Source organism: Carassius carassius, chromosome 46, assembly GCF_963082965.1.
Source record: "Carassius carassius chromosome 46, fCarCar2.1, whole genome shotgun sequence".
In the NCBI taxonomy this organism is placed as follows: domain Eukaryota; kingdom Metazoa; phylum Chordata; class Actinopteri; order Cypriniformes; family Cyprinidae; genus Carassius; species Carassius carassius.
The window spans coordinates 24464830-24490259 of NC_081800.1; the positions used below are offsets into that span (position 1 = coordinate 24464830).

At 36.6% G+C, this 25430-nt stretch overlaps 1 protein-coding gene and 1 long non-coding RNA gene across 2 annotated transcripts in view; one reads left to right on the plus strand and one right to left on the minus strand.

Moving 5' to 3' along the window:
* LOC132129232 (formin-H) overlaps positions 1-25430 on the minus strand; it is a 55358-nt gene that overhangs the window by 26769 nt on the left and 3159 nt on the right. The window contains exons 6-9 of the mRNA XM_059540741.1: positions 12072-12332; positions 11406-11964; positions 10032-10194; positions 869-980 (exon numbers count right to left, since the gene is read on the minus strand). Of these exons, the coding sequence (XP_059396724.1) occupies positions 869-980; positions 10032-10194; positions 11406-11964; positions 12072-12332 (1095 nt within the window). The remainder of the gene's footprint in view (positions 1-868; positions 981-10031; positions 10195-11405; positions 11965-12071; positions 12333-25430) is intronic.
* Positions 13664-24032, plus strand: LOC132129525 (uncharacterized). The gene is made up of 3 exons (XR_009428537.1): positions 13664-13886; positions 18502-18665; positions 23766-24032. It is a non-coding gene; the product is annotated as an uncharacterized LOC132129525 (long non-coding RNA).

Genomic DNA, 25430 nt, shown 5'->3' on the forward strand with positions numbered 1-25430 from the left:
TATGGACCTCAAACTTTTGAATGGTAGTGTTACATTGCTAAAGTTGCTAAAGCATGCAAAGATAAAAACAATCAGATAATGAGCCAATAAACTGAGATTGTACACTAATAAAGCACAAAAACGTCTTTAAAAAAAAATTCTAATGCAGATAATATCATGCATTGTTCTCACAGATATAGTATAAATGTGATGAATCGTGTTTTTCTATCAGATATACTGAAGAAGTTCTGTGAAATCTTGTGAACATAAATGTGTGTGTTTCTTCAAAACAGACAGTTATTATTTAACCCTCATGTTCTGGTCATTTTGACCCGGAGAGGATTCTCTTTTTTCCCCCCAAAATGCTAGTTAATGTTATCTTATTTAACTTTTTAAACTAGTAGGGTTTCCATTCAAAAATGACCGACCTACAAAATTGCTTATCAATTTCTTGTTATGCAATATTGGATTCAATCTTTTTACCATCCAGTTCCAAGAAAGAAATACAAAATCTGTGCTATAAAAGAAAACAAGTTGGCAACATGATTGAATCCAGGATTCTGTGATCATTTTCTATATGAGAGATTTACAAGCTATCTTTGACCAGAAAAACTCAATTAAATTTCAGCACAGCACCAGATCAGCATAAACTACTTTGGATCAGCATGAAATTTATACATATTCAGCACACATTTTTAAACTTGACTTAAGATGATAAGCTGTCTTGCCAAGAGATACTGAAAAAAAGCTGCAAAACACGACATCTGCACGTGTTCATGAAGCAACAATTTATTAAACAACAACCCTGCTTAAAATACGAATATGCCACCACTTGTGAAGAGATGAACTATTGTGTCAGCTGTGGAGTTTGGCAGGCAGTAACTCTTACCTCCTCAGAGAGGCAATATGCTCGTCAGAGAGACCCCCTTCCTCTTCATTTATAATCAACAATTTGTCCTTGAGCTCTTTTGGATGCACGGGGAAACTTTTGAGGAAAATATCTGTGGGGACGACACAAAAGAAAGTTACACACACACATAAGCGTTCAGTCTTGAGCAACACTTAAAACAACCTCTCCTGACAGCAGCTCTTCCCACCTGCGATGAAAAACTTCAAGCGCAATTTGAAGACAAAAGGGTTGTGTGCTTAATTACCTCTCTCTACACGAACCAACGAGGGCCACATGCATGCTGATTTGCTTTGTACAAAACCTGAACTGATGAGAATTTCATTTCACCTAATAAACCTGACTGTGCTAAAGTTGCAAACATAAGAACAGTACGAATAATGGGAGCTGTGGCGGTTGGGATAACGCTTATTACAGCGACATACACATATTTTCATGGAGTGGCACCAGGTTCAAGGGTACAGTTACAATGTTAAGCCTATTTTTCCTTTTTGAAACAAAATGGTATTCAATCTATTATAAAAAAGAAGGGTCTTTCATGTCTGAAATTTTTTCTTTCAGCAATGAGCCAAGCAAGAAAATCCACACACACACACACACACACACACACACGCACGCAAACGCACACACACACACACACGTTTGTTTTTTGTGAAAAGTGGGTTCATCCCATAGGTGTAACGGTTTTTATACTGTACAAACTGTATATTCTATGGCCCTATACCAACCCTACACCTAACCCTAACCCTCACAGGAAACTTTGTGCATTTTGACTTTCTCAAAAAAACTAATTCTGTATGATTTATAAGCGTTTTGAAAAATGGGGAAATGGGTTATGTCCTCATAAGTCACCCTCTCCTTGTAATACCTGTGTCATACCCATGTCATTATACAGAGTTGTGTCCTGATATGACACAAAAACAAGAGCACACACACACACACACACACATATATATATATATATATATATATATATATAAACATACATTGTGTGTGTGGAAGTGTGGAAGTCAGTTGCTGTTTGTTTACCAACATTCCACAGAATGTTTTCAGCAGAAGAAAGAAATTCTTACAGATTTGGAGAAATTTGAGGGCGAGTAAATGATGACAGAATTTCTGTTTATATATATTTATCAAACACATGCAGCCTTCATGAACACAAGAAACGTCTTTCAAAAAATAATTATTATTAATCTCAGATATGCTGTCCTCTTAATAAAAAGTAAAAATAAGATTTGGTCACACTTTATTTTAAGGTCCAATTCTCACTAATAACTAACTATTAATTACAAATTCTGGCATAATAAACTCCTAATTTGCTGTTTATTAATAGTCAGTAAAGTAGCTGTTAGGTTTAGGTATGGGGTAGGATTAAGGGATCTAAAATATATTCTTCCAGAATAAGTCATATACATATATATTAACAGCAAATATGCTATTAATATACATGCTAGTTAATAGTGAGAATTGGACCTTAAAATTGTGAACCTAACAAAAAGTGCTACCTAACATTTTATTAATTTTCTTTAGTACAGCGACAATTTCAAAGCCAATTATTTACTTAATTTTATATAAAAAACAACAACAAAACAAATGCTACACTGCAAAGATAATAAATGTGTGACAATAACATTTTAATGGAACTATCATGAGAAAAAAAGAAAAACAAGGAATTTTATTTAGTGGTTTTTCAATCAACTTTAAAATCTATACAAGAGCACTAACATGTAATTTTGTCCTTGTGCTTTTATATGCCACCTTTGTAAAATGATATGCTGTTCGCCTTATTTCCTAAGTGTGTGATTGCACTAAAGACTGCTCAGAGCTGTAAGAGCCAACAAGGACTTCAGACTCCTGATTCCAGCACAACCCATATCAAACGTGTTCAAGCTGTAATTGCGACACTAATCATAGGTTTAAAATTAACTATTTATTTTCTTTACAGGTGGTATATGCAGCAGGAGAAAAAAAATACATTTAAATGGAGGGCTATGAATCAGCCCTTGATTTCAGAAATATGCAGAACTTTTTGCTTTAATAATGAAGACTGTGGTGCCATCATTGTTTAAGAACTGGGCTCAAAGGGTGCTGTTCACTTTAAAGCCTTTAGCTACAGCTCTCTGGACAAAAGAAAGAATGAAAGATGAACACACATATAGTTGGTCTAAAAGTCAACGATAATTAGTGAAAATTCTCAATGAAAGTGCATGGAAAATGTACATAAATTACAGAATGATTTAATATTTGCATCTTCATCTGAGATCATTTGAGATGTTTCAAAGAGCATCTTGTGCTTCAATGAAAATCTGACCCTTTGGCAAAGTTGACATGCAAAACTTACGTAAAGAAAATCTATGGCATAATTGATACATTCTGATAATTTTCGGTTTGAATAAACAAGGTTTTCCATGTGGTCTCAGACTTTTGTATAAACAAACCCATACCTGTTGCAAAAAAAAACTCATATCGATATCAGCAAAGAGCAAGGTCGAATCAGTAGTCTAGTATTTTACATGTGTGCCCAGATATTAAAAGACCTTAGATCTTACCTTAAGTGAAGTGACATTCAGCCAAGTATGGTGACCCATACTCAGAATTTGTGCTCTGCATTTAACCCATCCGAAGTGCACACACACAGAGCAGTGAACACACACACACACTGTGAGCACACACCCGGAGCAGTGGGCAGCCATTAATGCTGCGGCGCCCGGGGAGCAGTTGGGGGTTCGATGCCTTGCTCAAGGGCACCTAAGTCGTGGTATTGAAGGTGGAGAGAGAACTGTACATGCACTCCCCCCACCCACAATTCCTGCCGGCCCAGGACTCGAACTCACAACCTTTCGATTGGGAGTCCGACTCTCTAACCATTAGGCCACGACTTCCCCTTAAGTCTCCAGAGACATGGAAGAGCAACCTCTTAGCAATAAAACTGTCCTCCGGATAAAAGCCCTGCTTCTAATGATGGCTGGAAGGTTGTGTTAAAAGTCTCAACAGAGTGCTCCAAAGTGTCTGGCAGCAGATTAGTCTTTGAGTTTGTCATATTATAAAGACATACTCTTTCTAAATTAAATCAAGAATCATAATAAGTAGTCATAATGGATATAATGGATCTGTTCCAAACCCTAGTGAGCTGCCAGCTATACCTAACACTGCCTACTGCCTACACTTATAATACTTTTATTCAGCAAGTGAAAGTGAAAGTGAAAGTGACATTCAGCCAAGTATGGTGACCCATACTCAGAATTTGTGCTCTGCATTTAACCCATCCGAAGTGCACACACACAGAGCAGTGAACACACACACACACACACTGTGAGCACCAGTGTTGGGGAGTAACTAGTTACATGTAATGGCGTTACGTAATTTAATTACAAAATAAATGTAACAGTAATCAGTTACAGTTACTAAGAAAAAATGAGTAATTAAATTACAGTTACTTATGAAAATTGTAACGATTACAAAGAGGATTATATTTGAATATTTACACACATCCACATACAGTTTATTTCTTTCCCAAATTGCACTAAGACATATGGCCCATAATCTCCGAGACGCGGAAAACACATTTGTAGAATCGAGTAATAAAAATGGAATTCAGCCTATAACGCGGACGCAATATGACACATTTTGGACGAATAAATCAAAAGTAGGTCAGTACACTTGAATCAAAACCCGATATGGACAGATGTCTGTGAATATTAAGCCGCAAAAAGACTGAATATGAATCCTGCACGTTCTGCGTGTCTGTGGAAATCAGGCGCTGACTGGACATCGGGAGAACCGGGACTATTCGCGGTGGCCTGGCAGACGATTTGGCCTTCTACTTTAATATTGTTATTGTATAATTGCAGGCCGAATATACTAAAGCTATTATTTCCGAATCCGCCATTCGATAATTAAATTTCTAATATATAATGAATCGGTTAGTCGTGACTGGCAATGGTTGGGCTCGCGCGCTCTCCGCGCCTCCGCCGAACGGTTTGGATCAGACTCCGAGTAATCAATGCGAGAGAGAGAGAGACCGGAGTGAACTGTGTAAGCGCACAGCTGGAGCAGAGAAGCGACACTTCTGTTCAGGGTTTCAGGTGCAGGTCAGTTTCATCTGTAAATATGCTAATGTAGTTTTGTCTTTGTTTACTTAGTCAAGCAGCAGCAGCACATTGCTCGCAATCACTCAAAATACTGTATAAACGACGTCATTATTATCTATTGTAATGTTACAGTAGTAAGTTAGCAGACAAATCATCATATTTTATCATAGGTTTAGGGGGAGCTAGTGGATACAAAATCACAACCCTTAGGATAATTAATATAGCCTATGGTATGGCACTAACCGTGGTTTAACTATGGAATTTGTAGTAAAAATAAATACAAGTGGTAATTCATTTGCCAAAAAAACTAAATTGCACTTACCAATGTTTCAGGAGTTTAGTACACAAAATAGGACACATGCTTATTAGATAACCGTATTTGAGTTGATGTATATGCTTTTATTTTTTTATTAACTATTTTTCCCCAAACCATTGTTAGATGCAGTTAGATGCCTGTAGTTATGCAAAGATTTGGTTTCAAAAACAGTATCTATAAACTATTTCTTTTGATTTTAAATCTGCTTTGAACTTCAGATCAATCTCTAAGTAAAAGTCAGTACTAAAGTCTGATTGTGTGGTGGATGTGTTCAAATTTGATCATCTTAATTCAGGTGATGAAGGATGGTGAAAGTCTGACAGTATTGAGCACTACTGTAAGGTTAAACCTGCATGGTGTAAAATGGTTGAAGATGATTAACAGTTGCAAATTAACATTCATTACAAATTTATAAAAGTAATCAAAATGTACTCAAAAGTAATTAGTTACATTACTTTATTAAAGTAATTAAAAAAGTTACACTACTATTACATTTTAAATAGGGTAACTTGTAATCTGTAACCTATTACATTTCCAAAGTAACCTTCCCAACACTGGTGAGCACACACCCGGAGCAGTGGGCAGCCATTTATGCTGCGGCGCCCGGGGAGCAGTTGGGGGTTCGATGCCTTGCTCAAGGGCACCTCAGTCGTGGTATTGAAGGTGGAGAGAGAACTGTACATGCACTCCCCCCACCCACAATTCCTGCCGGCCCGGGACTCGAACTCACAACCTTTCGATTGGGAGTCCGACTCTCTAACCATTAGGCCACGACTTCCCCCAAAAAGTCGTGGGGTTTAAATTAATCAAGAGTGACAGGAAAGACTTGTATAATGTTACAAAACATTTCTGTTTTAAAGAAATGCTCTTCCGTTGAACTTTCTATTCATCAAAGAATCCTGAAAATAAAAATATATCATGATTCCCACAATATGAAACAGCTCAACTGTTTTGAACACTGATAATTAGTGCTGTCAAACTTGCGATTAATCGCATCCCAAATAAAAGTTTTTGTTTGCACAATATATGTGCGTATACTGTGTATATTTATTATGTATATATAGAAATACACACACATACAGCATATATTTTGAAACTATTTACATGTATTTACATGTCTATGTTTATATTCATATAATTGATATTATACATAATTACATTTAATATAAAAACATAACACATTTTTCTGAAATATATGCATGCATGTGTGTGTATTTATTTATACAAAATACATATAAACAGCACACATGCATATATTATGTAAACAAAACCTTTTATTTTGGAATATATTAATCACGATTAATCATTTGACAGCACTACTGATAATGCTAATAAATTAAATTAAAATAATATTATAATGATTTCTGAAGGATCATGTGTCTCTGAAGACTGGAGTAATAATGCTGAAAATACAGATTTGCATCACAGGAATAAATTAAGAAAACTGTTCTTATAAATTCTAATAATATTTCACAATATTTCTGTTTTTACTGTATTTTTGCTCAAATAAATCCAGACTTGGTGAGCATAAGTAACTAATTTCATATATATATATATATATATGTATACATATTCCCAACCACAAACTTTTGAACAGTTTTATGTGTGCTATGTTTTAAATTATTGCTTGTGTGGGCCACTCACCATGTTTTGGAGCAAAGATAATAATATCACATACTCTATATTCAAATAAACCTCACTGAGTGATGATTTGTAATCGTTCTGTTTATTTATTCACACAAGGGGGGGGGGGGGGAATTTAGCTGAAACTGTTATGGATGGAAAGCTGATTCATGATAAGACCCGGACACGAGTGAAATGCACATCTCATAATTCCTCCATTTGTATTTTCACCGCATACTGTGGTGTGCAGAGCATCTTTAAGTTATGTCTGCTACAGTGTCTGTGCTTCTGTGGAATAAAACTACGTGGTAATGAATCCGGCAAAGGCATTGCATTTCTAACCACCGGTTTGTTGTGTAATACTTCGGCAAAACCCGTAAAGATACATAAACAATGTATGTCTTAATACTGATGTGGTAAGAAACTATTTGACTGGAAAATCATGATGGGGTAAATCATGCAGATATTCTTCACATCATGCAAGGCTCAACCACCCCACGAGTCTGTTTCCTTTTCCATGCAGTCGGGGAGTTTTCTAGCTGAGTTATTACTGATCAACATGCAATATCCATCTGAGGAGGCATTATCATTTTGCAGAGCTTCATGGCCCTTTGCCCCTCTGTGTTAGACTGGCAGAGAGATAAATTGCCTGGGGGCTGCTCTGGGCCCTGATTGCCTACCGCTGCAACTTGTCAGAGACAGGGGAAGAGGACACTTGGAAGGGAAGAGATAGCTGACACACAGGCTAGTAAGGGTGCATGCATTTTTCATACCGTCCCCTTAATTGAGGAACCTGCGTGAGAAACTCACAGACGTTTGCTTGCTGCGGCTGTTGCTGTCGTCGTTCAGATTTACAGGGATTCGTCGCTTTTGAAATCCAATCTCCTTTCTTCCCGAGCAGAGGAGGCTCTGATTTACCTCTTTGAGAATAGCTCAGGTAAAAACAGAATGTAAAAGTTGTGGAAACGCCTTGTTTTGGTGCAGAACCTTGCATGTGCAAGGTAACGGTAACCCTTTTCAACTCTCAATTTGTCCTCAAAAAGTTTGCTAGGTATGCTTTACACCCTAGATCACAAGGACCTACTTCCATTTGCAAATCAGTTTTATCTTTGTCTATTTTAAAAAAAAATCGAATACCATTTAAGAAAGCTTCTATTCAAGACTCCACTAGCAAAACAACATTTAGAAATAAACAAGGGGCTCAAAAATCACATATGCTTTGTGCTACCTCTGATACGCTTAAGAGACATCAACGTGCTTCTTATCCACGATTAAAACTTGGCTTCTGGGAAACGAGCATCACCAAGAGTTATTTTCAACAGAACAATTGAAACCCAGTGTGATGAATCAACATATTGCATGCTTTCGTATCACTTGGAGGGCAGAGGAATATTGTAGTAACTTGTTTTATGTTGCAATTTCCAGTTTAATGCAACACTGCCACCTAGTTGTATCTTTCAGAGTTGTGTTCTCTATGTTTAGATGGAGATTCATCAGGTTTAGATCTTTCTGTCATTATGTAAACTGTTCCTGAGCAATGTGAACATTTGTTGTGCCTGTGCTTCATTTTATTTTTAAGAAAACTAAACACCACAAACTACAGTCAAAAAGTCACACGGATTTCCATTTTTCCAATTTAATACATTTTTCCATTACAAATTATACTATCAGCATAAAAAATTACTCTGTGAAATTTCAATCTTATTTTCTAGTGTTAATCCAGTATTATTTGCTATTAAATAATTTATTCACATTTAGATTTTATATATACATATATATTCCGTTTTGTCGTTAGACTTTCAATAAAGTTTCAGTATTTTTGTTGTGCTCATCATTTTTATTAGGCTATTTATTTGTTTTGTATATATATTTGTATTTTGCTTTAGTTTATTATTTGATTTTTTAATTATTTTAATTTCAGTTAGTTGCACATGCACATTTCTAGTTTTTTGTTTACAATTTATTTATATTTTAATTCATTTCAGTATGAAAGCACATTTCCGTCACTGAATAAAATAGCAAAAAAGTTAATTATTTTTGTTTTTCCTTTGCAATTGTGAGTTTATATCTCACAAATCTGATGAAAAAAGTCACAATTGTAAAGAAGAAAAACTCGCTAGCACACCAATTATTATTATTATTTATTTTATTTATTTTTTGTTGTTGTTGTTATTCAGTGGTAGGAATGGGCTTCCAGATTTCAGCTTTATTTAAAACATTGATAATTTTTTATATAGTTTTAGTTTTAGCAAAAACAACACTTATCTGTACGAAGGAGTGCACACTAGTGAAATAAAGGAATAACCTGAAGGTGAGTAAATTTGGGGGTGAACTATCTATCCCTTTACATTAGCTTTTGATTCAGATTTTCCACATGATCTCAGACTTCTGGCATCACTGTGTATGTTTATATATCAATGAACTGTACATTACACAAAAACCTTTATCTTTAAATGTTTCTAGAATTTATCTCATCTGCATGTTTTACCATCTTCCAGGTAAAAACCTCACTGCTTAGAAAGGTAACAGCACACCTCTCTTCAATAAGTCATATGATTTGAGCTATTATTCATGTCTGAAGCACAAAGTGGGTTGTGAAAAGTGTAATCAACACTAACAGTGAGATTGGCATCAGCCAACACCTCTAATAAGCACATAAGCATAAGAAACAGAGTAATCGGTGTGGCTGTCTGCTAAAAAGCAGAGTTTGGTCAAATTGAGGTCTAAACTATCCGTAAATTGTTTTGTCAGAGATCTATTGTTATTTAATGTCAATTCATGAGAGGTTGTAATGGTCCTCTCTGTTGCAGCTCTCATCCTTCCACAGAAATCAATAACTCATCCACCATGACTGATTCCACAACTTCTACAACAAATAGACCATTTATAACGAGCCACGGCCTGACAGTTCTCCTCAAACAACAACAGAAGGCCATGATCCTCTTTCTTTAGGAATAGTTCACTTAAAAATTTAAATCTGCCATCATTTAGTCGTCCTCAAGCCTTTCAAAAAATTGTGACATTCTAAATGTTAAGGGTGAAAGGGTAGCTTTCATTAAAAGATTTTGACTAATGGTCTGAGAGGTCAAAACATCAAAAACATGCAACTACTTACTGAAGTTGTGAGCGATCTTTGAATTCAACATGATTTCCATAGTACTGATGGACTCTGATGTGCTGATGCAGCCTATCTCTCTCACTCCAAACAGCTCAAACAAGCGTGTCGTGTCAATTTCAATCTTCCTGGGGTTCCTGCGAGACCACATTGACTTCTCGATCTGTGAAGGCAGGGAACAGTCGATACCTCCAATATTTCATATGATATTATTTCATATCAAGACATTGCCTTGAATGCAAGTGATCTTCAGCAGAAACAGATTTAGCGCAAACAATTTCACTGAAGACACAGCCATGCTGCAAATGCAATGTGCAATGTTGAATTACTCTGTATGGTGAATTCATAAGCGAACAACATCATCACACACATTTAATAAATGAGGGGCTTTCTTTCACCAAACATGCAAATGGTCATTCTGCATTTTAAATCAAATTTTGTGTCAAACAGGGTTATTGTAATGAACTATAATTAAAACTTGAAACTGAATTTACAACCATAAAAAAATGAAATAAAATATATATATATATTTTTTAAGCTATTGTAATAATATTTCCCAATATGACTGTATTTTTGATCAAATAAAGGCAGCCTTGGTGGGCATGAGAGAATTCTTTAAATACATGCACATAATTCGTAATCTTAAATGACTAACCAAAATTAATTTGGCAATTTTGATATTATACAAATACATTTATACTAAAATGGCTTAAATGATATTTTGATTGACCCAGGGTTATTATAGCTAAAACTAAAGCTAACACTATTATTATAAAATTATATGTTGAATGAAATAAAATATATAAAAAATTTAAATCTACATATTTTATTTCAGCTAGTTCAGCAACATTTCTCATTTTTATTTAATTTACTGGATGAAAGTATATATTAACTAAAGATATATATATATATATATATATATATATATATATATATATATATATATATATATAGGCATATTATAAAAAACTACTAAAACATATAAACTAAAAAATAAAAATAAAAATATAAAAATAAAAACTAATTTAAAATATTAATATAAACTGTAGTAGGATCTCACTAACACTTGTTTGAAATTAAAATTAGATTTATATAAATATTCAACATTCAAACTATTCATAAAAACTATAGTAGTATTTCAAATACACTAAAATAGCACTGAAAGAAAAATGTATAAAAAATATATAGACATATTTAAATACCAAAAGGCTACTTAGAATTAAAATGAAATGGAAAGTATAAAAGTAATTAAATATCCATAAAATCCAGTATTAGTACAGTAGATACAGTAGTATCTAAATGACACTAGTCTGACCAAAAATCTGCCATGTCTGGAGCCCTTCCAAATCTAAAACAGAAGGCAGAAGCTGATACCTTGTCCTGAGCCAACAGGTCCCAGTGAAAAGCTTTCGTCCTCTCTGAAAGCTGTTTGGATTTGATGGGCAGCGGAGGTGGTAAGGGGGCAGGAGGGACAGGACCTGGCACTGCTGATGGGACAGGCAACGACGGGGGCAAAACAAACGGAGCCGGTGATGAGCACATCTCCACTGCTGAGGGCGTCCGGTCAGGCTTGTGCACAGCTCTGCTCTGTGCTGTTAGGGTTGGCTTTGGTTCTGCTTCTGATGCTTCCAGGGAAGCAGTTTCTGGCTCTGGTGCTGCTGGAGAAGCTACAGGAACATTCGGGAATGTTCTGGGCAGGCGTGGTCTCACTGAAGGTGGCACCGGTGGAGGAGCGAGCGGCACGTGGCTGTTCTTTGTCTTACTATCCGTCTCTGTAACATCAGTGAGATCTTTCTCAGGGGCTTCATAGAAGTGTCCAAGCTCTGACTTTTGTTTCCAGTCCACACACAGCTGTTTGATCGCATTCACCCAGCCATCTCGCTCATTTGTTGTGGCCTCTGGGGTCATGTGGTCACTTTTTGGTATTCGGAACCTAACAAAGACACAAAACAAAGAGTGTTGTTGAGAAACTTTTGGTCTCACGATCATTTACTCCTCCTGACTGGTCAAGATCAGTCACTGGAAGCACACTCGACTCACACGAAGTTATTCTTGTCGTTGCGCAGCGTGAAGGTGTCGGTGTTGCAGGGGACGTCCACCCTGACATTACCGTCTGAAAGATGGATGACAAGAGCTGTGCCGTCACCCCCAGCACACCTGACATCATCCACACTGGCGTAAATGTCTGAGAGACTCCAGACAAACTCGTCAGAAGAAACGGACAAGCCTGCATCACCGCCGGCAGACTGCTGAGTGACGGGGAGCAAGGTCAGCTGACCAGTCTGAAGATGAGCCTCGTATCTAAGAGTGAAGAACAGTCAATGGACCTTAAAGTACAGTAAAACCAGTAAAGCTGTGCAATGTTATTTCAATTTAAATTAACTGCTTTCTAATTTCAATATATTGTAAAATGTATGGATTCCTGTGATGCAAAGCTAAATTTTCAGCATTATTACTCCAGTCTTTAGTGTCACATGATCCATATATAAATATATATACAGTATTTCTAAGGGGTGTTTGGTGTGGGGTGTTCTAAGGGGTGTTCTGGGGCTGGATTCACGAAACAATATGAATTATAAAATTCTCTTTCTTTAGAAAAGAAATGTTGTATTCCTTGAAATACTTAATGTTCGTATCTTTTCAATTAAGATTGTTCTTATGACTTAAGAATAATTAAAATTCTTGAAAAGAATCTATATGGAAATCAACGTACATAGTAAATCAACGTAATTTTTTTGTATTTAAGCAATATTAAAACTTTAATTTTCTTCTTAAGAAAAAATAAGATGTTCTGAAGCACATATTTGAGAACTTCTTTAAAGTTTTTCAAGGATTGCACTTCAAAAAAATGCATATCAATTTCAAATTAATCTTAAGTAATAATTAATTTCTTAACTTCTTTCAAAATAAGATTTTAGTGAATCCAGCCCCTAGTTCCTATTTATGATAGGCTACAATGTACCCCTATCTGATTTTTTTTTACCTGTTTTCAATTCAATTCAAGTTTATTTGTATAGCGCTTTTCACGGTACAAATCATTAAAAAAGCAGCTTTACAGAAGATTACGTTTCTACAGTATATTTAGTAGTAGCTTGTCAGTGTTGACTATGTCAAATTGATGTATTATAGGTAATATATATACAGGCATGTACTGGCCACCAGGACTACCGGGAGATTCCCGGTGGGCCGCGGTCCGGTTGGGCCGCTGCGTTATGTATTTTGTTTTTAAATCATTATTAATCGCAAATATATTCGGAAGTATATTGTTGTATGGTCCAATACCGGCCTTATGTGTCTCTCTGATGAAGCCGCGTGATGCTGATGCGAGCTGCGAGACGTGACGTGTTCACTGCTCATTGGCCAATCAGAATCAAGTTCTATCCTTGAAAAGCGGCCGCTTTACAACTACAACGAAATTCAATGTGTTAAATAATAAAATATCTAAGCGTAAAGGAGGGGCCGAAAGTTGAGAGAGAGAGAACGACAAGCACTTGAGGCAGATGCCGCCAAATGTGTCAAGATAAATAAATTATTTGCTGGAAGGCAAAAGACTTAAGTGAAGACGTCAGCAGGGCGGGACTTGACTGTTGAGGTGAGACAGAAATGTAATGATACACGTAGGCTACTATGCCACCACTCACTGATCTATATAAATGACATTTAAAATTCTCAGCTCTCAGGTTCTGTCCATTTTATTACAAAATTCAGACAATACCGTTTTGGCGTTAGAAAATGTGACGTGACAGATCGCTTTAGCGCCTCAGTTCAAGTAAACCGATCATCTGTTACTTTCTGTTTAAAGATACAGTACAACTTACCGAAATGTATATATGCCTCATATATAATATCGACAGTGTTGGGGAGTAACTAGTTACATGTAACGGCGTTACGTAATTTAATTACAAAATTAATGTAACTGTAATTAGTTACAGTTACTACGAAAAAACGAGTAATTAAATTACAGTTACTTATGAAATTTTTAAAGATTACAAAGGGGATTACATTTGAATATTTACACACATCCACATACAGATTTAACTGATTTCTTTCCCAAATTGCGCTGACTATTATGAGACATACGCCCTAATAATTTCCGGGATGCGGAAATACAGTCTGGTTCGTAGAATCCAGTCATAAAAATGGAATGCCTAACGCGGACGGAATGTGCCACATTTTGGATTACTATATCAAAAGTAGGTCAGTACACTTGAATCAAAACATGACATCGACTAGTGTCTGTAAATATTAAGCTCCAAAAATGCAATATACAGTATGACTCCTGCACGTTCCGCGTGTCTGTGGAAATGAGCCGGGGACTGGACACCGGGAGAACCGGGACAATTCCCGGTGGCCTTGCAGCCGATTTGGCCGTCTATTTTAACTGTTATTGTATAATTGCATGCCGAATGTACTAAAGCGATCATTTGCGAATCCGCCATTTAATAATTAAATCTCTAAAAAGTCATGAAGTGTTAATCATGACTCGCGCGCTCTTCGCGCCTCCGCCAAACGGTTTGGATCAGACTCAGAGTAATCAATGCGAGAAAGAGAGAGAGAGAGAGAGAGAGAGAGGGAGAGAGAGAGAGAGAGAGAGAGAGAGAGAGAGAGAGAGAGAGAGAGAATAGAGTGATCTGCAGGAGCAGAGAAGCAGAACTCCTGTTCATGGTTTCAGGTCAGTTTCATCTGTTAAGATGCTTTTTTGTCTTTGTTTTTTTATTTATTTAATCAAGCAGCAGCACGTTGCTCATCAGTCATCAATCAAAATACTATATAAGGGACATCATTATTATAAACCAAAGCCAAACAAAGATTTTATGCATGAGTTCTCTGAGTTTTTAGCTGATGTTGTTCCTAAATATGATAAGCTTTTGGTTTGTGGGGATTTCAATATCCATGTGTGTTGTCCCTCAAACCCACTTGCTCATGATTTTAAAACTCTTTTAAGTTCTTTTGGCTTAAATCAATGTGTGGAAGGTCCGACACATCAACTTGGCCACACGTTGGATCTCATTATTTCACACTGGCTCTCAGTTTCACTTGAAGAAATAACAGAATCTGGTATCTCAGATCACTTCCCCATTAGATTTGAGATCAGTATTCCACCACCCACTAGTAAACCTGTCTCCTCAGCCTCTAGGCATCACACCCTCCGTAGGTGTAGAGTTTGCTTCTGCGTTTATGGGCTCACAGTTTTATGCTATGAATGGTCTGGTCTCTCCTTCATCCCCAGATAATATTCTTTCTGTGTTTCTCTCCACAAGCACTGAAATTCTAGACTCTATTGCCCCTTTTCGGACTAAATCTATTAAACCTAAGGTGGATCCTTGGCTAAATGACATCACAAGGGCCCTTAGGCAACACTGTAGGCAAGCCGAACGAAAGTGGAAAAAGGACAAATTATTTTCTTCACTAGGTTTATTAAGAGACAGCCTAGCCACATACCAGAAGGCTGTGAAGGCGGCGAAGATGCACTATCTTTCTTCAGTCATAAATAGCAGTTGTCATGAACCTAGAGTTTTATTTAATACCATTAACTCTGTGTTGAATCCATGCACCTCTGATCCGACAGAGGTTTCAGTTAGTACATGTGAGAAATTTCTTGGTTATTTTACTGACAAAGTAGCAGCTGTCAGGCAAAACGTGTTTGTACCTGCTGCTCCGGTGCTTTCTGCTGTTTTTGAGGATTTTAAGCCAGTTTCACTTACACTGCTTTCTGAGGTAGTGCAGCACATGAAACCCACCAACTGTCCATTAGACATTGTCCCAGCCAGGATAGTGAAAGAAGTTTTTAATACCGCCATTGGGTCAAGTTTACTCACTTTAATTAATTTGTGTCTTAGTCTAGGTTGTGTCCCAGCTGCATTTAAACATGCTGTGGTCAGGCCCCTACTTAAGAAACCAAATCTTGACCCTTCAGTGTTATCTAACTTTAGACCAGTTTCTCATCTGCCTTTTCTGTCAAAGGTTTTGGAAAAAGTTGTTTTTATACAGTTACAAGCCTTTATGCAGAAAAATTCTGTCCTCGAAAAATTTCAGTCTGGTTTTAGATCACGTCACAGTACCGAGTCTGCACTGCTAAGAGTACATAATGATATTGCCTTGTCTGTGGATGCCGGGAGTCCTGCTGTGTTAGTGCTTTTGGACCTCACAGCAGCGTTCGATACGGTGGACCATGCAGTCCTCCTCTCTCGTCTTGAGCATTGTGTGGGCATTCGAGGTTTGGCACTTCAATGGTTTAGCTCCTATTTAGCAGATAGGAGCTTCTCTGTTATGATTGGTGAATGCTCCTCGTCGGCTGCTCCTCTTTCTTGTGGGGTACCCCAGGGTTCAATTCTTGGCCCAATCTTGTTTTCTTTATATATGTTGCCGTTAGGGAGTATTATAGGAAAGCACAATCTATCCTTTCACTGTTATGCTGATGACTTGCAGATTTATTTGCCTTTAAAACCGAATGATAATGTCGCACTAGACTCCCTACTTAGTTGTATCGATGATATTAGGATGTGGTTGTCACAAAATTTTCTTAGTTTAAATAATGAAAAAACGGAGTGTATCATCTTCGGCAACCCAAACGGTTCAGCGGTGAGTTTGGGGGCTTTGGCTCCATACCTTAAGCCTGCTGTCAGAAATTTAGGGGTTACTTTTGATTGCGACATCAAATTTGACAAGCAAATCAGCAATATTGTCAAAATGAGTTTTTTTCAGCTTCGTCTTCTAGCTAAATTTAAGCCTTTTATTAATAGGCATGATCTAGAAAAGGTGATTCATGCTTTTATTAGTTCGAGGTTGGATTATTGTAATGCTCTCTATGTAGGTTTAAGTCAAGGCTCTATTGCACGACTTCAACTTGTGCAAAATGCTGCCGCTCGGTTTTTAACAAATACACCTAAGCGTGTACACATTACTCCTGTCCTCTATTCCTTACACTGGCTTCCAGTACAGTTTAGAATAGATTTTAAGATTTTGTTGTTCGTTTTTTAGGCCCTAAATGGCCGAGCACCGGAGTACATAAGTGAGATTTTAACCCTGCGTGAGCACAGCCGGTCGTTACGGTCTTCAAATCAACTGGTTTTAGTAGTCCCAAGGTCAAAGTACAAGCGTTGGGGTGATCAGGCGTTTGCAGTTGCTGCCCCAAGACTTTGGAACAAGTTACCCCCTGATATCCGTACAACTGCAGATGAAACTCTTTTTAGGTCTAAACTTAAAACCCACCTGTTTAGGATGGCTTTTAATACATAGTAGTGGTGACACAATTTCCCTCTTGCTGTTTTCTTTTTGTTATATGTATTTATTGTATGATATGATGTTTATTGTATTCTATGATGTGAAGCACTTTGGATACCTGACGGTTGTTGTAAAGCGCTATACAAATAAATGTTGATTGATTGATAAACGTTATTATTAACGTTTTATTATTTTACTATAAATCCAGAGAAAATGTTTACTATTGTTTAACTGTGGTAACCAAAAATGTAAAATTATTTTACAAATTTATTTATTTAAAAATAAATACAAATCCATTTGCAAAACAAAAAACAAAACAAGGTTATTGTATTTTTATAGAGGCTAATAAAAGCATGGTCAATTTTTGTAAGGGAAAAACATGACTCGTGCACAGTATTAGGATTTTTCTATAAACATATTGTAGTATTGTAGAGTATTGTATTGTAAAGTATAGTTTTGTTCAATCTTGAGTATTAAAGTCACGAGAGAGATGGATAACAGGGCAAAATAAAGAGACTGAAGAGAAAAATGGAAGTGAAGGTACAGTTCAGGAGATAACTTTTAATTATTTTGCATGTCCCCAAATTAAAGATTTAAACCTTTTTTTATGTCAGGTCCATAAAAAAATATAGTTTTGTCCATGAATTTGTTTGTATGAGTTTGAATTTTCCAGTCTGAATTTTTTTCCCAGTCCGCCCCTCCTGTAAATTAATGGCAAAGACATGGTTTCATTTACTACACATAGGCCTACTGAAGCTCGCAGTGTTTTCAACCTCTGCTGCCACAATATAGGAGGAGTACACGAGCACATAAACATCATTTCTAGAACTGCTCTGTCACTTCATGCATTTTACTTATTTTGAGAAAACTATCATCATATCATATACAAAGAGACAGTAGTTTAAAAAAAACACCAATTCTATTCTTTAGAGTCTATTATACAGAATAGAGGAGTCTATTATACAGGAGTCTATTATACAGAGTCAGGAGTCTATTATACAGAATATGACACATGCTTATTAGATAACTGTATTTGAGTTGATATATATGCTTTTATTTATTATTATTTAATTTTCACAAATTTAGAAAAGTAATCAAAAAGTACTCAAAAGTAATTAGTTACATTACTTTAATAAAGTAATTGAAAAAGTTACACTACTATTACATTTTAAACAAGGTAACTTGTAATATGTAACCTATTACATTTCCAAAGTAACCTTCCCAACACTGAATATCGATCAATCAGTCATCAATCAAAACAGCAGGAGAACAATTATGTCACAGAAGGTTACATTTACCTCAAGAAAGCCATTTAAAAACCATAGCAGGTTAGTTGAGAAAAATAGCCATAAGAAAGGAGCATTTTGCTAAATATGTGCACTATAGTACATATTTATTATACTTTCACCTGTCATTAAATAATTGTTATTATAATGAAAACTGCATTATATTTAATTTTAACTAGTTATTTTTAACATTTAATAATACCAGCGGATGCTCTATGTCTCTGTATATTTACAGCATTTATGTGAGATATATTTTTTCAATTTGTAATCAATTTTATATGCCTTTATACCTACTGTCGGTCTGTGTCATTAATGTGAACAAAAGACAAAGAGAAATAACTCACTGCTCTTGAATAACAGCTTTAACAAGGATATGTATGTATGTATGTGTGCAAGGATGAAAGAACCTGAGATACTTTGATCTCCTGCGAAACAGACAATACAAACATACACGGGCATCTTCGAGACACCCCACAGAGAGGAGGAGCAGGAGACCTCCTTCACTTCTGGCCATTTGTTTCATTTTAAATCCCTTCACCCATTCTTCCTTCTACTCAGTCTGCTCAAAATGATTACATAAAAATGTCAATGCAAGTGAACTAACACTCATGTCTAGTATCATTGGAAATGTCTCAGTGCAACTGGTACAATGGTCTCAATCTTACAAAAGTAGATTAGAAGATAATACAGATCCGAAGAGTCAAGAGATATCTTGATTACTGTGATGGGAGTGCCCTTTCCTAGGGTCCTCCATGTAAATTACCCGCTATTCCCATTGAGTTGTAAAACCACCCAGGCTTGGGACCTGAGTTAATGCAAATTCCAATTGTTAGTTCCTGTCTCCATCTCGGGGGATGTTTGTCTTGGTCTGAGGTATTTAAACGATTGCAGCAAGAGGATCATGGTGATTTCTGTAGCCAGAAAGGCCGTAGTGTGTTGTGTGTCTCTTCACTTCATACTATGTATTTCCTAAGGTCAGGTATGCATATTTTACTTTTAGATTCATCTTTGAGAATTTGATGTTTTGTATTGATATGGTTTTATGTGTTTCAATTGGATATGTAATTGGCAGAATACATATTTACCTGACTGATAATAAATTGTTACATTTGATTTTATTCTGTTTTACTCCATAGTTATGGACTCTAGTAGATTACGTTGAATCCTTGTTAGCGACATCAGCACCCGAATGAACAAGTTAATATAAACTAAAGAGTTTAACCAGAATAATCAAATGTCAGAATAATAGGCCTACTAATTAGAAACAGACGTACAACCAATTTGCATTCCAACCTAAATTCGAGGTCATATTAAAAGTAGAGTTAGGTTAAATAAATAATGGAGTCAGATTTGAGTTTAACCTAAATTGAATTTAAATAACCGGGAAACATGGCTTTTCAGGGACAATATAGTGACAGTGACTGAAAAGCATGTCCACTTCTTGGAGGAGGTGACTTGCTGTGATGAATCTAGAACTTTTAGTTCAGAGGAAGCCTGTGCCAATGCTCAAGAAAGTGTGCTGATTTCAGTTCTTAAGGAGATGCAGCACCATAATAATGCAGAGTCGTGGACCAGAGCGCAAGGTGTAAAGAAAGCATTAGAGAGTCATGAAAATCCTCAAACTTGAGGAGAACACAGCAAACAATCCTGTGGCAAAGATAACAGGTTTTGTTCTTCCTGTCAGAAAATAGGCCATTCAGAGGAAAAATGCTGGTCACTGGGAAGGGGTAGACCTCCACCTTATTTTCTGAAATGTAGGATATCACTTTCTAAAGGCAAAGATCTGGGCCCGTATTCATAAAGATTCTAAGAATCCTCTCAGAAAACTCTTAATTTAGCTTTAAAACTTTTACATAGGAGAATTTTCTTAGAATTCTGTCACTAGGAGCTACTTTTTGCATTAAGATTCTTTATGAATACGGGCCCTGGGGTTTACATGTAACAAGTCTACCTCAGGTAACACTCTTAGTGAGTTGACTGCATTGTTCATGCAAGGCCTTCAGCTACTGACTTCACTTGCTAGTGGGTTAGCAGCTTAATAGCAATGAGTTTAATATGGAAACATCCAAATTTCAATAATCCTGTTCGCATTTTCAAATTTATAATTGTGCTAAACATTTTGCGCATAGAACACACATTATAGTTGTTTGTGCTACTAAATGTACACATAGCTTAGTTGAGTTTATTCTTTAAAAAACACATGACTGCTTTACTGGTTTAAGGTTGTAGATGCTACATGCATTCTAGACCATGTGTCTTGTGTAAAATTGGAATAACTTTAATACTGGAATTGCATCGCAATTTCAAGTTGCATGTGTGTCTATCTATGTAGAATTTGTTTGTCTCCTGAGTGGCACACTCTGCTATTTTTCATATAGCTGCAGTTAAACCACGTAGAGGAGCATAGAATTGCCATGTGGCCACAGTGTGATTTCATAATTGGCTTAATGAAAATGCTCTCCTCACATATCAGCAAGAATTCACAGTACCTTCATCTAGTCTTTAAATAGACTAAATTAAATAAATAGGCCTTTAAAACATAAAAACAGTAATTGCGCATTGCATCACCTCTGAGCCTCCCCAGCTCCCCAACTTCTTTTTAACACAATAATGCAATATGGGACAACTTAAACCTTGTGGCACAAGCGATAGCAAACCAATTCATCGTTCACTGAGAAGCACCAACTAAAAATTTTATCTGATCAGAGAGAATGGCTAATATTATTTGGAAATGGAAACTCTGAATTTGCAACTAATCTTGCAAAAATAAAAACATTTTATGGAAGTATTTTGAGCCAGATCTCACCTCACACACCAAATTTACATAACAATTGTAAAACTTCCTTTCCTTTGTTTGGAGCATGACAGCATTTACACAAAGCCACAGTCGTATGCAGCCACAAAACACCATTTGATCTTTTAATCTTTTAAATTGACTTGAAAAATAATGAGAGGGGGGTGTAAAATACAAGAAGCCTTTATGTGCCACAGAGATCTGCATGTGTGAACAACACCATAAAACAGCATTTGTCAAACAGACAACACCGAAACAGGTGAACACATTTCTGCCCACAGATCTGACTGTAATGAGAGCAACAGCAACTAAAGCCATGGACATTGGTCTGTTGCAATTCATGACAACATGAGTGATAAAAACACCAATTAATCTAGAAAATGTCCCCAGTAGAACTGGGATCTCTAATGCTCATGACAGCAGACTGTGAAGGCTCAACTGCAAGAGCAGCATCAGGTGTTACACACTCAAGACTGCAGTGAAGCAGTAGCAGTAATTCAGATCTGACCAACGGAACACTGTTTCATCTGACATCTGGAATTAAAACTACAATACATGAGGATGAATGTAGTTAAAATAATTCCTCATGCCTGAACATGAAACTGATGAAAGTTCAAAATTAACTGTGGTTCTCTTTGTATTTGTTTCTGTCTCAGGCTGACCACTGCAATTCTTTGGAGAACAGATACCTGGAAGGTGTCTGGTCCCATCTGCTCCAAGCCAGGACAGGAGAATTGTCACATAGCCTGAAATGTGGGAGATGAATGAGAAGACACATGAAGGGGCCATTCACACCTCACAGTAGAACATCACTATACAAAAATCTACATGGCCTCCCGGATTAGAACCGGAATTAAATTTTTGCAACACAGATTGCTATAGATTAGACACCATTCATCTCCCAGACATGAACACAGAACACACACCTCCACCATTGCATCACCTCATTGAGACTATCCAGTCTACAAACAGAAGACAATGATGGCTTAGATTACAAACGTGGTACTCCACTAAAGATCTATTGTCCATCTTCACACTGACAGAACCACATAGCCTCACACACACAAGACGATAGAATTAATTACATTCCCAAAAGATACAACATATCTACTATCTGCAACTGTCTAAAAAACTCATGGAACAACACTGTAACACACATTTGCACGACAAGTCTCAGATCGAAGGCGCAAATTTTTGAACACAGAGGCAGACAAGCCTTTACAATTTAAAATATTGAATCTTTCTGATTGTTATTAGGATGGTTGACAAGCCAGAGGGGCCCTGGTTTCCCAACACATCACTAATGATAATAAGCATTATTAAAATTATTAAATGTGAAGTGCCTGCACTTCATTTCTGTCAATCAATTATAAAATTTAAAATTCTACCAAACAATCAACTGTGACAGCCTGCATATCAGATACCCATTCACACACACACACACACACACACACACACACACACACACCTGTTACTAGTAATTTAGGATTTCCATTGTAAATGTTTTAATCATGTTCTAAGTCACTTCTTAAAAACCTTAGATCTTCTTAAGTGGCTTGCAATAGAAGATTCCTGAATTAACAGTGTGATATTGTATATACCTTCATAATTGTGATTGAATATTATTCTTATTGTCATTATGACTTGTTTATTGAAGCATACCTCTAAATTAATGCTCAAGTTATACTGACCTCTTGCTGCATTTTCTTTGAGTCATTCATAATGTATGCTTACATGGGACCACTCTACCATATTTGACCTCGAAAGACTTTTAACATCAGATGTACCACTTGCACTGGCTGACATGAATTCATCAAGTTTCTTGTATGTTTTATTGTTCTTATGTTAACTTATGACTATTTTATCTTACTCCATGGGTGACGACATTAAGCTGATCAGAAGTCAGTCATTGACTGGTCACTAAGATGCTTTTCAGGTGTCCCACACAAATCAGTGTGTAAGCAAGGAGAACACCTTCACCTACTGAAGTCTGTCTAAAAAAACCGCACCGCTAGAGGTGAGAGGATTCACGAAGATGGGTCAGACTATCGTCCTAGAGAAGGTGCCATAAAGAGCAGAGGTTTCTCAATAAAGGAATGACACGTAAAATGAACAAGTCGTAAAGTCTCAGATTGACCCACTGAACTGTGCTCACATGCTGAGCTCAACCACAGGTAGAAACCCTGGAGATATTCATCCACCTGCCAAACTCAAGCGACACACACATGCTTAGACTGAATGTTCTGCAGATGAATACAGCCCTCAGAAGGTTTCTAAAGCTGCTAACATCACAAAGACAATTTTGAGATAACATCTCGAAGATAAACAATCATCTAACAGTGACCCCATTGGATTCATCTGAATGTGACCCATTGGGGGTCAAACGGAGGAACATGTGTATATGTATATTTGTGTGTGTGTTAAGCGAAGTAGCTATTTTACATTTGATTATGCAATATCTGTACCTGAAAACGGTGCTATTTATGGTAATGTTTTCTTATTTTATTACTGACTGTTCACTTGTCTTCATTAATGTTTGAACTTAATAGTTAGTGTTTATTGTGGTATTGAAATTGGAATTGTGAAATTATAGTGCAGCTTATTTACAAAGAAAACAATAGCAATATTATTTTTATTTATGTATTTATTTTTGGCAGGGCAAGTACAGTTTTGAACCCTAGCATTGAGCTCTGCATTTGAATATATAAGCCAGTATACTTCAAGGATTTTTAAAGGCCTTTGATTATGTTAAGAAAAATTAACAATAAATCACTTCACAATCAAAAAAGTGTCATGTTGCAGCACATGAAATAGTAACAGCAGAAATTGTGTACCCTAAGCATTAATATTTCTATTAGAATAGTAAGAAGCACATAAATTAAGACCTTTAGATATTTAAAATAAAGCCTATTAAAAATCATTAGCATTTTCTTTGTTTATTATTTTAATAGTTTTTTCTTGGTTTTGATAGTAATACATTCTAATCAGTAATTTTACATGCAGATTAATGTATGTATAGACATGTAGTGTGTGTTTGTGTTTGTGTGTGTGTGTGTGTGTGTGTGTGTGCGCGCGCGCCCATGTTTACATGCCTAGTGGGCCGGTCTGGATGAAGTCCAGGGCTGATTTTTTTGTCCCAGTCCAGCCCTGTGTGTGTGTGTGTATATATATATATATATATATATATATATATATATATATATATATATATATATATATATATATTAGTGGTGGGCCGTTATCGGCGTTAACGTGCTGCGTTAACGTGGGATCGTCGCCGTTAATCTATTTTCAAAGTTGGGTTGGGAGCTGGGTCTATACTAAGCAAGCTATGATGACTTTCACCTTGATATTTTATATAACCGACTGGCTGAGGCCAGCCTAAAAAGATGCTCAGGACAGTTGACGGGCCACTGCTGCGCATCGTCACTAAAGCTTATCTTTTTCACGTGTTTTTAAGCCTTACCGCTTGTCGATTTAAACATTAAAGCATCCAAACACAAGATGCGGAAAAGCTGAACAGAGTAGCCGGTTACTCGCGCGCTGTGTTCGGTGCGGAGAGAGAGATCGAGAGCCGCGTATCACGGACAGCGACACTGAACCGAGCTCTCTTCTGCGAAGTTCTCCTCGAAGTCCCTCCTGCACCTGAACGAACAAATACAAATCGCAGTTTGAACCAACAAAAAGATGTGAAAGAGCCCAATTCAGTTCTCGCGGTGTTCTGGTGTTCAGTGCTCATACAGAGAAACACTCAAAACACTTGAACATCGAATTTGCTTATTTTTGCTCTTGTGCCGACAAATACATACAAAATATGTCAAAATATCCACCTTGGAAATTATGCTCGAAAAAACTGTCAGTTATTTCTTAAGTGAAAGTAAACAGGTGAGGAAAAAAATGGGATGTGTATTATATTGGATGCGTTCATCGTCTCTTAAAGTGACCGCGTCTAATTTAGCTACTGGCTGCTGTAATGTTTGTGAAACGGGATGAGCCCAGTTTCTAATGCACCACCTAGGTTGATAAACCCCTTCTCAAAGACTTACTGTTTGTCAATTTTATTTGGGTAACACACATATTCTGAATGCCTTTGGC